The 17,044-nt window shown below is 42.2% G+C and overlaps 1 protein-coding gene across 1 annotated transcript in view; it reads left to right on the plus strand.

Moving 5' to 3' along the window:
• The window catches only part of NUDCD1 (NudC domain containing 1), a 48,048-nt gene that overhangs the window by 18,951 nt on the left and 12,053 nt on the right, over positions 1-17,044 (plus strand). Inside the window, exons 6-8 of the mRNA XM_053395432.1 lie at positions 1,120-1,330; positions 7,134-7,278; positions 16,227-16,352. Of these exons, the coding sequence (XP_053251407.1) occupies positions 1,120-1,330; positions 7,134-7,278; positions 16,227-16,352 (482 nt within the window). The remainder of the gene's footprint in view (positions 1-1,119; positions 1,331-7,133; positions 7,279-16,226; positions 16,353-17,044) is intronic.

The following is a 17,044-nucleotide window of genomic DNA, read 5'->3' on the forward strand; positions in this document are numbered from 1 at the left end:
GGTTAGACAACTAGCTCATTTATTATTGCTTTATAAATTTCTATCTCACCTTTCAGGGCACACTAGGGAACAAAGCATGGTCTTGGAGCTTATATTTGTGTTAGAAATGCAGTGCACTTTACATTCAGTGCTGTCTTAAGTGTTAGTAAAGGTAAAGTAAAGGTACCCCTGCCCGTACGGGCCAGTCGTGACCGATTCTAGGGTTGCGCACTCATCTCGCTCAAGAGGCTGGGAGCCGGCGCCTTCCAAAGACACTTCCGGGTCACGTGGCCAGCGTGACAAAGCTGCAACTGGCGAGCCAGCACCATTGCCGCACACGGAAACGCTGTTTACCTTCCCGCTATAAAGCGGTATCTATTTATCTACTTGCACTTAGGGGTGCTTTCGAACTGCTAGGTGGGCAGGAGCTGGGACCGAACGACGGGAGCTCACCCCGCCGCGGGGATTCGAACCGCCAACCTTACGAACAGCAAGTCCTAGGCACTGAGGTTTTACCCACAGCGCCACCCACGTCCCTTAAGTGTTAGTAGTATGGTTTTAAAGTTATCTGTGCAGAAATCAACCTGTCAGTTCTCCAAATGAGCAAGATGCAGCTTGTTTATTTGGAAGGGTGAATAGCTTGATGACCATTACCTGAGGATTCAGCAGACTTAACAAGTACATGCCTCGAGACAAAAGCTGATCACCTGCAGGGATTAGGAAAATTATTGCTTCCCCTCTCCACAGGCTCAGCATTTCACTTAATTGATTATGTGATGCTGCGTTGAAACAACAGGGAGCACTTGGTATGTTGGATAGGCAGCATTACAGAGGGTAATCTTAGTGCGATGTATCTGTTTTATGCAAGGGGTCCCCTCTTAACTTCTGTTTTGTTCTGGCGCAGGTTTTCCATGTTAAGTTAGAAAGATTTGCTCAGAAAACTTCAGAAAAAAACAGGGAAGGGGAGAGAGAAACATCTTTTTTTGAAAATTTCCAGGTTTTTTCTCCCAGGCCTTCACATCTCTACCAGGTCGTAGTCTAACATTCCAGCCACTACACCACCCTGCCTGTCCTACAGGTGTGCTTAGTGTTGCAGCTCACCATCAGTGATCTATTCCATTTCGTGTTCTTGGTTTGTAGAACCTCTCTACTACTGGCAAGAGACTGAAGATGATTTGACGGTTACTTTTCAGCTACCAGAAGACTTTGCCAAAGAGGACATTCAAGTCCGCTTTTCTCCAGGCCATCTCAGTGTCGCACTGAAAGATCCCCTCAGCCCTGTATTAGAAGGAACGCTTTTTTCGTCGATTGATCATGAAAGCTCCACGTGGATAATTAAAGAAAATAATAGGTATTTCTTGCAGTACTGAGTAGTCTAGTCTGGTGTCTGTATAGCTGAATGCCTAAGTAGCTCAATAGCCCTGGGCACTAAAGTGTGTAATACTGTGAACCTGAGCTGTCTTATTAGGTGTGCTTTCTTTCCTTTCAGGCTGCTTCCTTTTCTTCACGGAAACAGAAACTGGTCACAGTTAGTCGTACGTAGACATTTTATAAAGTGAGACAATGGAATATGAACAAGGAGGAAGGGCCTTCCACTATTTCCATTACATTTGTTGCTCGATAGGAATTGCTGATAAATCCTGTCTTCTCTTTAATGAGTGCTTGTGATTTAATACTATTATCTTTTGTGCCTCTAAGCAGGCTGCTGCAACAGCAAAGCTAGTGGGTTAAATGCAGTTGTTGTTGTTGTTAATTAAATTTGTATACCGCCCTATACCCACAGGTCCCAAGGCAGTTCACAAGATAAAGTCGCAATATAAAAACACAAAATATATAATAAAAACAAAAGCAACTTAATAACCCCCCCCAACACATTTTAAAAGTGCATTGCATGTCAATCAGCCAAAGGCCTGGTTAAAGAGGAACGTTTTTACCTGGTGCCTAAAGGTGTATAATGAAGGCACCAGGCGAATGTCCCTGGGGAGAGCATTCCATAAACAGGGAGCCACCGCAGAATATTATTAATAATTATGACACATGTATGTATTCACCATTATAGCAAGATCTATATAGATTTATTTATCTAGAGATCTATATAAATCCAGTGTGTAGTCTTAAATAAAGGAAGAGAGTAACTCAGCACTGGACGCTAATGTAACTTGTTCAGTCCATTTAATGGGAACAATCATTAAACAAATGTCTTTCATTAGGCCGGTTTCAGTATTGGATTTCTCTGAGGGGGGTTAATTTATTTTAATGAAAGCAACACTATTTTCATACCAGTGAGGAGAACTATAGACTGAAAATTAAAATGCTTTAGCTCATCTCGGCATGGATAACTTAGAGATGTCTACTGTTGCTTCAGATTAAAGTTTTGAAAATCTATCCAGTTTTCCAAGAGATTTTTGTTGTTGTTTTAACAGCCTTAATCAATCATTTTATTTGTACGCCAAAGTTAAAACTGTGCTCAAGGCCACTTACGACATATAAATAATTACGAAACTGCAAACATAACAAAAGTAGTCATAAACAAAACATCAGAAAGTTCAAAACAAAATTGAACAATTTCCACATAGATCGTAAGATCCAAAATAAAGATACATGTTAAACATTCTGATTAGCTATTTGCAGAGAAGGTTAGGAATTCTGTTCAATACAAATGCATATAGCCCTCTAGTCATACATTTTGTAACCACATGTGAAGTGAGTGGTGCTTTCTCTTGATCATTTTGGGATTGAAAAAAGCCTTTTCTAATCATATCACATGTTGATCATGAAAGCGAAAGCTCTTTCCATCTAAATTAACTTGTTGAAAACAATGGGATTATTTCAATGCTTCTCCTATCCCCATTATCTTTCCTCCAGCTGTCAGTGTTTCGGGTTGATTTGGCTGGCTTTTCTTTCTGCAAAGCTAATTAAGACATTTGCAAGGATCATTTTTGACAACAAATGTGTTTCAAGTTTTTCCTCTGATTTAAGTGTTTGAAAACAAAGGCGTGGTATGGGCTACATTTGGTACTCTATTTTTAGAAATGGAGATAAGTGCATACTGATCCAATCTTCCAGATTCCTTTTCTTTTTCCTCCCTTAAAGCTTTTTAAAATACTGCTTTTCCTTATCCCCCTTTGTTTTCTACTCCTACCTTCTAATAGGCAAAAAAAAATAAAAAAATTTAACAGATATTTCTGTATAGGAGAAGGGGTACTGGAAGGGCCATAGCTTGATTCTGTAGAGCACATGTGTTGTATGCAGCAGGTCCCAGATTCAAGCCCATCATAGCTTTGAGAACAGCGCACTTAGCCAGGTGGCCTTGGTTGAACTAGAGATCAAAACGAAGTACATATTTGAAACATATCTGCTTCAGACCATGCTCAGTGACATAATCTTTTGCATGCACTTTGGGAAGCCTCATTTAAAATCAATGGCTGTTTCCAGAGCTTCTTTTGCAGCCACAACACTCCTCTCCTAAGAAGACCTGTGTAATCCTGGTGTTTTTGGGTGAAGACAACAGCTTTGGTTGTCCATCCAAAATAGGTTGGAGTTCCTGCACCTCTTTTCCTAGGAAGAAAGCACTGGCTGTTTCCCAAATAAGCATGGTTGTGACCAGGATGCACACTCCGTTTAGAACTTGCAAGTGTTGGAAGGATAAACATGATATTTATTATTACTCATATTGCAGTAGTTAAGAGTTCTGGCTTGGATGCTAGGGTCTGTTCTGCACACAGAACAGAGCTCTCCTTCTGTAGTCTCTGTTGCCCCCCAAGAATTAATCCCTGAAGACTGGGGAACTGCATGGGATGTGGCGCAACACTCTTCTTGCTGCACACATAACCTGGCAGAGGAGCAGGAGTGATGGTCCCAGCAAAAAACAGACACTTCTGTGCACAGATTTGCCTCCTACTTGCACAACAGCACCTTAGCACTGAAACAACTTTTTGGCGTGGTTATTAAAAAATATATATAATTATAGTGTGGAATATACTATGACACGGTAGGCATGCTAATTAGTAGTATTCTCCATTTTCCAACAGCCTCCTAGAGCAGGTAACACACCGTACTCAAATCTTCATTGTCCCCAGTTTGACAATGCCTTCTTTAAAAAATAGAAGATGCATACTACGTAAATGTTACCTTTAGACAGTACACTCTCATGGTAAAGATTGAGAGGACAGGAGTTATGAACTTCTGGATACTATAGCAGTGGCTTCCCTGCTGTTCCACATGGAAGATGGCTTCCATCAAGGTAGGTTTGACACTTGAACCTGTAATAGATCTTAGCACTCAGATCTGCAGATCATCTTAGCACAGGCATAGGCAAACTCAGCCCTCCAGATGTTTTGAGACTACAATTCCCATCATCCCTGACCACTGGTCCTGTTAGCTAGGGATGATGGGAGTTGTAGTCCCAAAACATCTGGAGGGTCAAGTTTGCCTGTGCCTGTCTTAGCACCTGCTAAGTTACAAATCAGGAACATGAGAAATGGTAACAGCACTTATAGTCATACATCTTAAGACAGAGAACTCATAAAATGTTGCAATGAAATGATACCACTTCAGCTGTGCATGTGGAGACCACGTGTTTGAAAGTGCTTCTGCATCAAAATCATGCAAACAAAGCAAGTTGGGCCATGCATATGTATGAGTGCAAACTTAATTTGCATCATCTTCCCTTCAAAAAAAGAAAAGAGAATGAAGCTGGGTTCGTTCATTTGTACACACTATGTTTGCAGCACAAATTACCTTCTACATTATATATCTACTAATTTAAGAATCTGTGTGCCGCCCTTCACCACATGGTCACTGGATAGATTATAACTTGTCGGAATATACACATACAATGAGATACAGCGAAAGTGGGTGTACTTAAGTGGATGTAATTAAAAACTCAATTAAAAAAATTGACCTTCCAGGTTCAGATTGTAAGCCAGCACATTTTGCCTTCTGATGCAAAGCCGTCCATCTGTGTGGCATTACTTTGCCAGTTCAGTTAAGGGAGTATGTTGTTTGAGGGAGGATATTGAAGAGCACCCTCAGTGGTAGGCCAAATACTAGTGACCTCTGGCCCTACTATGTTAATTGATCAGGGTTTTTGTAAGAGAGAGTGTGTGTATTTATCATTTTGCTATTTCATATATACAGTGGTACCTCAGGTTACAGACCCTTCAGGTTACAGATTCTTCAGGTTATAGACTCCACTAACCCAGCAATAGTACCTTGGGTTAATAACTTTACCTCAGAACAGAAATCGTGCGGCGCAGCAGCAGCAGCAGGAGGCCCCATTAGCTAAAGTGGTACCTCAGGTTAAGAACAGATTCAGGTTAAGAACAGACCTCCAGAACGAATTAAGTTCTTAACCCAAGGTACCACTGTATTTTAAACTGTTGAACTAGCCCAGTTGCATATGCCTGGTGGTCTTCCGAGGAGTGTACACTTCACTTTTCTGTGTCTCAATTAATCTTTATTAATGTTAGCGCTTATGGAAGACTTGGATGTCTGGTGGTATGTACAACTGCATGCTTAAGTAACAGACGTTACACTGCCCTTCAAAACTAATAGCCTTCCGAATATGGCTTCCATTGGTAGCAAATATGCGTTGCTGTATGTTAATAACCAATATATGTTTAGAAACATGCATACAATTGAAATCATAATACAAGAACCTGTTTAAATATGTCTGATGCAATAAAATTAAGACACCAACCAAAAAAACAGTAACCCAGCAACAGCAGCCTATACAAGAAAAGCTTTCAGTTATAAGCCAAGGAGAAGAAATGGTTTAGTGACACTAACTCGTTAGGATACCTTGTTCAGAGACATCATCTCTGAATACCACTTAATGGAGGCAAACAGCAAAGGAAGTCTATTGCTTTGGGGCCTGCTAGAATCACCAGGGTGGCCACTAATGGAAACAAGGCGCCTGATTTGATAGCTTGTCTTCATTTCTCATATTTAGTAATTCGTCTAGAATGCAGATACAACCAATAAGGGACTGGAAAGCGTTTTTAGTGGGGAGGATCTGATGGTGTAAGGAATTCAACTTGGGGGCAGTTTGGCAGCTAACTCCGGCTGAGAGAGGTTAATTTGATTATCTGTTTTCATCTTGTTTTCATAATTGGTTTGGAATTGCTCCGGAATATCTCACTAATAGTACCAGTCGTGCCACATCTGCATCTTACCCATTTGATTTTTTCCCCCTTCAGTGAAGCTTTCATTGGATAGTTAATGCAATATTTAGAAGAAGAGTGACCTTTTAATAATGGCTATGGGGAAGGGAGGAATGAGCGGCTAATCTAAATTATGAATTTATAAAGCCAGAGTGGCTTAGTAATTATTAGCTTGTGATTAAGTGCCAAAGTGAAGTATTAATTCTTCAGCACTAAACAAGTTACTTCCCTGCGAGTTCCACAATACGAATTTATCATGTAAGATTTGGAGTACATTTAGAGAGGCAAACTCTCTAAATGGGAGATTTGTTATGTTTATATGGCTCCTCTTCTTTGCTGAATTCATTCTAGAGAATATTTCCTCCCCCATTTTTATAAATTAAAAGGCCGCTTGCTGCATTGAGCCCTGGATTTCAGCAACTTTGGCAAGGTCCAAGGGGCAGCCATATGGCATTCTGATAGAGGACGGTATAATATCAAGCTAACTTATATGCACAATTTGGAAACAGATCTGAAAGTATTGCTGGAAGTAGGAGGTCAGAATAGAATGGAGAGAACTGCCTTTAACTCTTTCATTATGCGTGGTTCCAAGTGTCAGTTTAAAAGCTTTCCTAAAATTTTCTAGCTAGCTAGTACATGAGCCTCTTGCAGGTTTCCTGTTAAAGTCAAACTGCTTTGGCATCTTGGGGACAAAACCATTTTACTATGGAAGTAACAAAGCCATTGTGCATAAATTCCAAATTCTCCCATGTAAATCAGGAACCTTGTGCAAGTGGTGCAATGTTGCTCTGCTTTATTTCAGGTGAATCTCCCTTTCACTGCAGCCCACAAAGTTCCCTATCTAGATTTTGATGAAGATTTGGGGGGCATGGGTGGGGGAAGTACATGTGTGTAGGTGGGGAGGGACAGGGAAATATAGTATGAACTGCCTTTCCACTCCTTCAATGCTGGATCAAATTTACCAGTGTTTGTCTGTTCATCTCTTTGCAGCTTGGAGATTTTCCTGATTAAGAAGGAAGTGGGACCTTCATGGCCAGAACTGATTGTTGGTGACTCTCGGGGGGAATATGTCATGGATCCAGCCAAGAGTGCCGCAATAGCTGAATGTCTGACGCATCTAACCTCTGATGAAATGGTAAAGTGCTGATCAAAATGAACTCTTGATTCTAAGAGGGAAATCAGTCTTATCAACTTGCAGCAGAATCTTTAAGTCAATCTCACTGAAGCGAGTCCCGTAAGTCAGTGTAACTTACTACCTAGCACGCATGTGGATGGACAACCTGCAGCCCTCTGCTAGTGCCCCTGACTGCTGCTAATTTCACTAGCCGAAGGCTGAGAGGACTGCAGCTGCAATGGGGAGCAGGGGGGAGGCACACAGGAAGAGTCACCCCTTTCTGCCTTCTCTCTGCTTAAAGTGGGGGCCCGCAAGGGCCCTGTGGGAGGTTAGGCTTGGGACATTTCCTAATCTGGGGTAGGGCCCCTTCCTAGCTGGAATCTCTGCCCCTGGTTGCCCAGTGGGACCCTAGACATTCAACACTGGCTGACACTCATGGTGGGCATTTGTTTAGCAGTTGTGTGGTTTGTCCTGAAAGCTCTGAGCAACTGTTTGGTGGGTTGGGAGGAGTGCTGCTGTCTCTCCTGGGTCTGTCCTTCAGTCCAGTGGGGAGAGATTGTGTGTGTGTGTGCGCGCGCGCGTGTGTGAGTGAGAGAGAGAATATATTTGTATGCATGTTCACGGGATGTGGCCCTTGAACACCCACCTACTGTTGACCTTGACGCTTGGAGCAAACCAGGACAAGGTTGTTATGATGAACAGTTAAACTGCTAAAAACACCAATGCTACATTGAGTTCCCACTCCTTTCCTTCATGGAAGGTGGGCGGGTGTCATTGTTGTGCTTCCCACCCCAATCTCCAGTGGCAGATCAACAATGTGGAGTGCTGGTGGGAACACCTGACAGCGTCCATTTGCATAATTATATGTTACGGTCAAAGCTGGGGAAGCTTTCAGTTTTCATCAGCACCAACACATTTCTTATCGCATCTAGTTCGACCCACAAACGCTTGGTAAAGCGGGGCTCACTTTTGCCTGTGTCTGAATTGGTGATAGGGTGGTATAGTACAGCAATGGATTCTAAGACGTATTTAACTCTGAGAAGCCTGCACTGATTTCCCTGTTAAAAGACTCGTGTATAGGCAGGTGGTTGGGCTGTGTGGTGGCTGACCATATTATGGCTCAATTGTTACCCTGATGATGGTACTTTCTTCAGTAGTTTATTTACTTCCTCAAAAGAGAGAAAGAGAGATGACAACAGTAATTTAAAGCATCCGTTTCCAAGGCTCTAGCCTGTGCTATCACAGCGATTAGAGCAGCATCCCAGGGCACCTTTCAAAGGCTAACAAATGCCTTGTGATGCTAAGCTTTTGTGGACTGAAGCTCTTTTCAACAGCTTCAGAAGATACTGAGATAGCATGCCTTCCGATGTTTCACAGCTGATAATAGGGGCATTTTTTTGTCCAAGATCCTTATTTCCATGCACTTCTTGTGCTTCTTCTGTCTCTTCCTCATCCAGGGAGGCACAGGAGGAGTCAGGTACACATAGCTTATCTATGAAACTGAGTCTAAGAAGTACATCAGGAACAGAAATCTGTACATGGTGTTACTTGAACAAGAAAAGCCAACACCCATGTTTTCAAATCTATTCCTTCTTCACCCACAGGCATGCATATAAAGGGTAGTTTTTAAAAAATATATATTTATTTTGACTGAAAGTTTGATAATGTGCTACAAATTCATAGGAAGTGTTATTGAGTATGCTTATTGTGTGAGGTGTATCTTCATATTTGTTATAATGTTTCAACTTAATCTTCTCGTATTCAAAATATTCTTGGAAACAACAGAGATGCTGTAGTCCATTATTTGTGCTAGAATAATGTGCAAACTTTTGAGCTAGACTTGATAATAGCCAGTGTTTCATGAATGAGCTTTTATGTGGAAGCACCTGCAGTGGGCACACTCTCCCCACTGATATGTGTTGTCTATCTTACGTTTTCAATGCATGCTAAAGACTTTCAGCTAAACCTTCCTAGAGTAGCTGTTGGTCATGCATTTTATTCTATCTTATGAGTCACTGGAAGATTCGAATAATTGTGGGATCTTTTGCCCCCACCCCAAGGCCTGTCTAAAAGTCAGATAGTTGTTTATTTCCTTGACATCTGATGGAAGGGCGTTCCACAGGGCGGGTGCCCCTACCAAGAAGGCCTTCTGCCTGGTTCCCTGCAACCTCACATCTTGCAGTGAGGGAACTGCCAGAAGGCCCTCAGTGCTGGACCTCAGTGTCTGGGCTGAATGATGAGAGTGGAGACGCTCCTTCACATATACTGAGGCAACACTTTTGAGCAGGCATAGGCAAACTTGGCCCTCCAGATGTTTTGGGACTACAACTCCCATCATCCCTAGCTAACAGGACCAGTGGTCAGGGATGATGGGAACTGTAGTCTGAAAACAACTGGAGGGCCCAGTTTGCCTATGCCTGCTTTTGAGGCAACACTTGCCTGCCTTCCCCTTCTGTGCTGCCCTTTCCTTCTCTGTCTGTTTCTCTCTGCTGCCTTCACTTTACCTCTGTATCCAATCTCCCTCACCTGCTTGTTTCTGTGTTTCACTGGGCTGCTCCACTTAACCTGTTCTCCAAAATTTCCCTTCTTGGGACCTGCTATTGATGCTCCACTGGCTGCCCTTTGGTCCTTTGGCTGGTTGAATGTTTCTTCCTTCACCGCCACAGTGCCCTAACACTTCCGATCCTCCCAGTTCTCCTTCTGGGCAGATCATGGAGCTGATACCATTACAATGCCTCCAGCAGCAGTTTTTATTTTGGTTGTTGTCATTGTATATATATATGATCCTTTTGTACACCGCTTCAAGGTTTTTTGGATGTTAGGCTGTCTACAGATATTTTGAATAATAATCTAAAAAAAGCAAACTGTTGAACCTGCAAAAAAAGTCTTGGTAAAGAAGATCTATTACCTTTATTATATTTTTAAAGAGTGGAAAATTTGCCTAGTTCATTCACAAATCACATGCATGGCAAGAAACGTACCTCATTAGGCTGCACTAAGCAACTTTTCATACCCGTCAGCAAGGGAATAATTAGACAAGCCACTTTTTTCTTAAAATACTCTTTCGCATAATTGTATCACGTAAGTGGCAGGCATTATCATACTGGAGAAATCTGTACAGGCCTTGATTTTGTAACAAATAGCCTGATTAAGAATTATGTGTTTAAAACTGGGCCCAGTCAGCTGAAATTAGCCATCCATTATTGTCTCCATCACCAATGCCATCCCCACACATACTAACTACCTACCAAGAAGTTAGGGGTGGGAAGGAGAATTTCACACGGTTGTCTTTGAAATGAAGCCAGATGAAACAATAAATGGTATGAGAAAATGTTCTCTTGAGGATGATTTGTACCCAAAAAAATTCTTGGGACTCTTACTGTTTAAATAGCTTACTGGGAAATTTTAAAACTTTAAATCCTAGAAATATTTCTGTATATTGCCTGCTGGAACACAATGTTAGTAGCAGTAAACACAGCAGGAATTGGTGTGTGCATGTTTTCAGAACAAAAAGCATACTGTACAGTGGTACCTCGGGTTCAGAACTTAATTCGTTCTGGAGGTCCGTTCTTAACCTGAAATTGTTCTTAACCTGTTCTTACCACTTTAGCTAATGGGGCCTCCCGCTGCCACCGTGCTATTTCTGTTCTCATCCTGAACAAAGTTCTTAATCTGAGGTACTATTTCTGGGTTAGTGGAGTCTGTAACCCGAGGCGTCTGTAACCCAAGGTACCACTGTAATTAAAATTGTTTTGTTTGTGAGAATGGTACAGAACTGCCATCAATTAAATATGTGTTAACTTTTTCACTTAGAAACAAATTAATAGCGAACCATATTTTAAAGTACGTTGTACCATTTATTTCATTTTGTGCTGCACATACTGTACCTGGAGAACAATTAAACAATTCACAATAATAAGACCCTTAAACAGCTAAAATGTGAAATGTCAGATCTGTGCTTTTGTTCACTCTCTTAACTCATAATATGCATTTCTTTCAGTATCCCTCCAAAAAAACACCCCAAAACCCCAATTCTATATATGCAAGGCTGTAATAACTTTGCTGCAATTCTATTCAAGATCTGTTTGTGTTTTAGGTAAAGGTAAAGGTACCCCTGCCCGTACGGGCCAGTCTTGCCAGACTCTAGGGTTGTGCGCTCATCTCACTCTATAGGCCGGGAGCCAGCGCTGTCTGGAGACACTTCCAGGTCACGTGGCCAGTGTGACAAAGCTGCATCTGGCAAGCCAGCGCAGCACACGGAAACACCGTTTACCTTCCCGCTAGTAAGCGGTCCCTATTTATCTACTTGCACCCGGGAGTGCTTTTGAACTGCTAGGTTGGCAGGCGCTGGGACCGAACAACGGGAGCGCACCCCGCCGCAGGGATTCGAACTGCCGACCTTTCGATCGGCAAGCCCTAGGCGCTGAGGCTTTTACCCACAGCGCCACCCGCGTCCCTGTTTGTGTTTTAGGAAGTCCCAATAACTTTGTATGACCCACTTAGGACCAAGCATGCTTTGACTTGGATTGCAGGACCCTCTGCACCTGAAGAATCATTTAAAAGTTACCAAGAGAAAATGCAGAGAATATGATGCTGTGCCGCCGCTGTTGAGAAGGTGTCATTGCCTCATTGCGTCAGCTGCTCCTGAAGTCTTATAATCAATAGGATTAAATGCTGCTCCCTGTGCTCAAGTCACTCAAATCCCCTTCATTTTCAGTCCTAACCTTCATAATAATTTCCTAGGCACCCCACCTTGCTCTGGACTTTACATAGTGAACTTTTCTCATCCCAGGTTTTGAGTGTGTACTTTTATTACGGCGGGAGACCGCATCCTCTCAAGGTTCCATGCATCGTGGTGCGTTATCTCAGGTTTCAGCACAGTGGTGGAACTACGATAAAATTCTGTTTCTTATCTCGGCTATGAAATAATCTCTCATCCCAGCTCTGAAGAAGCCTGTGATGATTGACATCCACTATGGCAATAATCCTTGAAAGCAAGAATCTTTAAATAGATTGATTAGCCCGGTGGAAAAACAAATGCACCTTTCAGAGTAATTATTCAGACATGGTGCAGGCATAATACTTAACAAGTCATGGTTAGTTTTTAACCTTGTTTACCAACCCTATTATAGGGACGCGGGTGGCACTGTGGGTTAAACCACAGAGCCTAGGACTTGCTGATCAGAAGGTCGGCGGTTCGAATCCCCGCGACGGGGTGAGCTCCCGTTGCTCGGTCCCTGCTCCTGCCAACCTAGCAGTTGGAAAGCACGTCAAACTGCAAGTAGATAGATCGGTACCGCTCCGGTGCGAAGGTAAACAGCGTTTCCGTGTGCTGCTCTGGTTTGCCAGAAGCAGCTTAGTCATGCTGGCCACGTGACCCAGAAGCTTTATGCCGGCTCCCTTGGCCAATAAAGTGAGATGAGCACCGCAGCCCCAGAGTCAGTCATGACTGGACCTAATGGCCAGGGGTCCCTTTACCTTTACCTTACCAAGCCTATTTAAGATCCCAAGCACACTATGAAGATAAAGTTTAGCTTAGTCTTTGCCAACCTGGTGCCCTTCAGATGTTTGAGATGACAGTGTCATGCCTGCTAGGGTTGATAGGAATTGTCACCCAAAACTTCTGGATAGCAATAGATTGGTAAAAGCTGATTAGCTTGTCAAGCTAAGTCTATTGGAATTCAACCTTTAATCTAGTCATGCTGCTTTATTGACGATGGAATCTGCTGCTTTCCTATTCTGGTTTCTTTTTCTTCTTTTTTTAAAGAGCGTTTTCCCTAACAAATGAGTCATTTAAATTTCAAAGATTTTAATATTAAAAACATTTCAGAAGTCTCAATGTAAGAACCTCAGATTCATATTTTTTTGTCTTTATAACTACAGTGGTACCTCGGGTTACATATGCTTCAGGTTGCACACGCTTCAGGTTGCAGACTCTGCTAACCCAGAAATAGTGCTTCAGGTTAAGAACTTTGCTTCAGGATGAGAACAGAAATCGTGCTCCGGCGGTGCAGCGGCAGCAGGAGACCCCATTAGCTAAAGTGGTGCTTCAGGTTAAGAACAGTTTCAGGTTAAGTACGGACCTCCGGAACGAATTAAGTACTTAACCCGAGGTACCACTGTATATAGGAAACCGTGGTTGAAATCTGTTACATATCCTTCACATTGTTTCACTCGGGGGGGGGGGGAGAAAAACCTAATGTTGGATTCATAATACCTTTGACCAAGGTTTCACTTCTGTGAACCATAAAAATTTAGACATGGAAAATGTTTGGTCTTGTAAATTAAAAGCAATGAATCTAGGGCAAATGGTTTCTGCGCTCCTGAGCATTATTTCTCAGCGGAGGCCCTGCATCCCAGTAACTAGTCTAGTGTATTAAAATATTAAGGAAAATGGTATAGTGTTGCTTTTCCTAAGAACAACTTCCAAATTCTGTTTAAACTGTCAAACACATCCTGAAAAAAATTCTATTCCACCAGGCTTATGCCTGCAATTAAAAATTCATCTTTCCATGATAGCTGATGAACTCTGATTTTATACACACACAATAAATCGCTTTCATATTTTAAAATGATATATCCATATATGAATATTTTATATATATAAGTAAATTCTGCTCTCAGCTTTTGATTTGCTCTTTCTAGTCTTAGTCAACTGTTCATCCCCTTTAAGAGAAATCAGTTTTCATTTGGGAGTAATTGAGAGTGGCACAGCAAGCCCTCTTCCAGTAAATGCGAGTTTCCCAGTAAGTCAATATCCTCTTTTATCACTTGTATTTCTTTAGAATACTTACATCCTGCTTTATAGGCCCCCCCAAAAAAATCAAAATTGCACTCAAATTGAGCACAGGAACAAAGAATATATGGTGTCCATATGAAAGCTGGATAGTTTTCCTTCTGGCACTCCTGTGCTTAAAGATGAAGATTCCTGACTTGTTTACATGACCCTTGAATATTCAGTCAAGGGTAGCATGGCAACTGGCAAATTGCAAACAACTCCAGGGAACTAATTTTTATTCATCTTGCCTGTTCATGAACAAACTAAAACGTTGGCTTTTCTTGTTACCCATTTTTGTCAGCTTCCAAAGTGAATGCATTGCTGGAGCATATAAATGCCAACCCAACTTAAAATTCTCAAGCCGATTTGTTATATTCCTCATTCATTTTACAGTTGATTTGACCTCTGCCTGTGGCAGTATTGCTCATTTACACAATGCAGTATTTGTTGCCTGTACACAAATTGCTTTATCATCTTACTTGTCCTTGCGTCGGGCCTGTGTGTGTGGTTTTTGTACATTGTACAGATGGTCAGCCCTAGAAGTCGTAGAAGCCTCCCACTCTGAGCTGTTGTGATTTCAGAGATTCACTGGGAGCACTGGGTCATTTGTGTTCAGTGCCTCCATAGTGAAAACAGTGTCCTTGAAACTTGTGATAGAATCATAGAATTGTAGAGTTCGAAGGGACCATGAGGATCATCTAGTCCAACCCCCTGTAATGTAGGAATATGCAGCTGTCCCTTATGGGAATTGAAGCTGCAACCTTGGCATTCTCAGCACCATGCTCTTGTTAGAATTCCTGATCTATGATTGCAGTCATAGGATTGTTGTCTTTCACATGACGATATGTGTTTTGACTACACAGAGTGGGAGTGACGGAGACAGGATGCTTGTGTTACTGTGTTCCGTGAAGTGGGACTATTGTCCTTTGTTCTTTTTCTCTTTGCTGTCTGATGCTAGAGAGGGAGGGAGCCATGTTGCAGTGCTCCGTGTGTGTTTATATGTAAATAAAGTACCGTATTTTTTGCTCTATAGGACTCACTTTTTCCCTCCTAAAAAGTAAGGGGAAATGTGTGTGCATCTTATGAAGCGAATGCAGGCTGCGCAGCTATCCCAGAAGCCAGAACAGCAAGAGGGATCACTGCTTTCGCTGTGCAGCAATCCCTCTTGTTCTGGATTCTGAGATTCAGAATTTTTTTTTTCTTGTTTTCCTCTTCCAAAAACTAGGTGCGTCTTATGGTCTGGTGCATCTTATGGAGTGAAAAATACGGTAGATTAGCCAATATGCTGAATTGCTGAGGTCTGTCATGCGCATGATGCGCAAACTCTGCGGATCCCTAAGTGTACCGGTGTCGGTTTGCATCAGTCGCTGTGATATTCGGGCTGAAGAAAGCTTATGAAGCTCCCAAACGATCGACCAGGAGGGAGAGAACATGCTAGTCGGGCTTGTGTCTCTGCCAGGGTTCTACTCGAGTGTAGGCTGAACTCCTGACAGCTCTAACCAACTGAGCTATCCAGGCAGCATAGCTGTTACATTTTCTTGTGCTAAAGGCACATTCAAATATGTACAGCTAGCATGTTATGTGAAGAATTAATTGCTGTCTCAGCTGCGGTATGAAATGGTACAGCCCAAGGAGCACTGCCATGTTGCATTTGTTCCTTGAAATCACTCATATTCCAAAAGTTCAAGAAGACCTTGTCTGAACTACCTCTGAAATATTTGATACAGTACATATTGTATTGCATTAGTGGGTATTTGTGCTTCAAGACCCCCCAAGCCACCCCAGAAGAATAAAGACACAAGGACACAGAATTTAGGTTAATGTTAATGGGCAAAATTTAGGCTACAACTTTATTGGTTACAGAATTTGAGTGGTATTGGCTTAGACATTGGCACCAACAGACTATATCTGACTCCTGCCCGCCTTGAAGGGTAAACCACCAGTAGGGGGAGCCCCGCCGATGCGGATCAACTTGAGCCCTCCTGGGTTCCTGCTGGGGTCCTGGAATGGCCCTGGCTTGTTTGAACTACCTTTGAAATATTTGTTACAGTACATGTTGTATTGCATTAGTGGCTGTTTATCATATTAGTTTTACTGTGTGGCTATTTTTCCCACTCACCCATTTTTCAGTAGTGTAACCTTTATATGCCCTTGGAATGCCTAAAAATCTAAATAATATTTTTGGTTTTAGAATCCAGACCCTAACAAAGAGAACCCTCCGTGCAATGCCCAGGAGCTGGAAGAATGCGACATTTTTCTCGAAGACAGCACAAGTCTGTGCAGATTTGATGGTAACACCTTCAATGTCACCCATGTGGTAAGCATAAGATAATAATATTGATAATAAGCATTTCTTAATTACTTGCCTACCAGCAGAGAACTGGATTGCATTGTGGTCTGATATTATTAGTCCTTCACCACCTATCTGCCGGGCCTGGACTCCGCTCATCAGGAAAGATGATCTTCGAACAGGCTCAACACGTAGTTTGTTCTGTGTTGTAGAATAACGTAATGTGCATGCAAGTTGTGTAAGATATACTAAAAAGCAGATTGTCCTTGAATATAAATACAATCCTTGTGGCATTGTCCTCTCTTAGCTGCTATGTTTTGTTCCCTTGTAAAGCATATTGGTAAGTTTTCTTTATTTCTGTGTACAAGATTTGAAAAACTTACCATTCTGAAGATTTATTTATATGGCATAGTTTATATACTGCATATTCCATGTAGGTTTATGGCGGCCTGAAAGTGGTTGGTGCTGTTTGTGGCAGGGAGGTGAATGGGAGAGAGAGAGAGAGAGAGAGAGAGAGAGAGAGAGAGAGAGGGAGAGGGGGAGAGGGAGAGGCAGGCCAAGCCTTTCATCTCTCTGCAAAGGGGAGAGAAGGGCGAAAAAGCTTATTCCTAGCTTGACTGCTGCACAAGTCGTATTGATGCATCTGGCAGCTTCTCTGCTACAATTGTTTTAACTGTTTATAATGGATGTGTGTGTGTGGTGGTGGTGGTGGTGGTGGT

The sequence above is a fragment of the Podarcis raffonei genome, chromosome 7 (genome assembly GCF_027172205.1).
Source record: "Podarcis raffonei isolate rPodRaf1 chromosome 7, rPodRaf1.pri, whole genome shotgun sequence".
In the NCBI taxonomy this organism is placed as follows: Eukaryota; Metazoa; Chordata; class Lepidosauria; order Squamata; family Lacertidae; genus Podarcis; species Podarcis raffonei.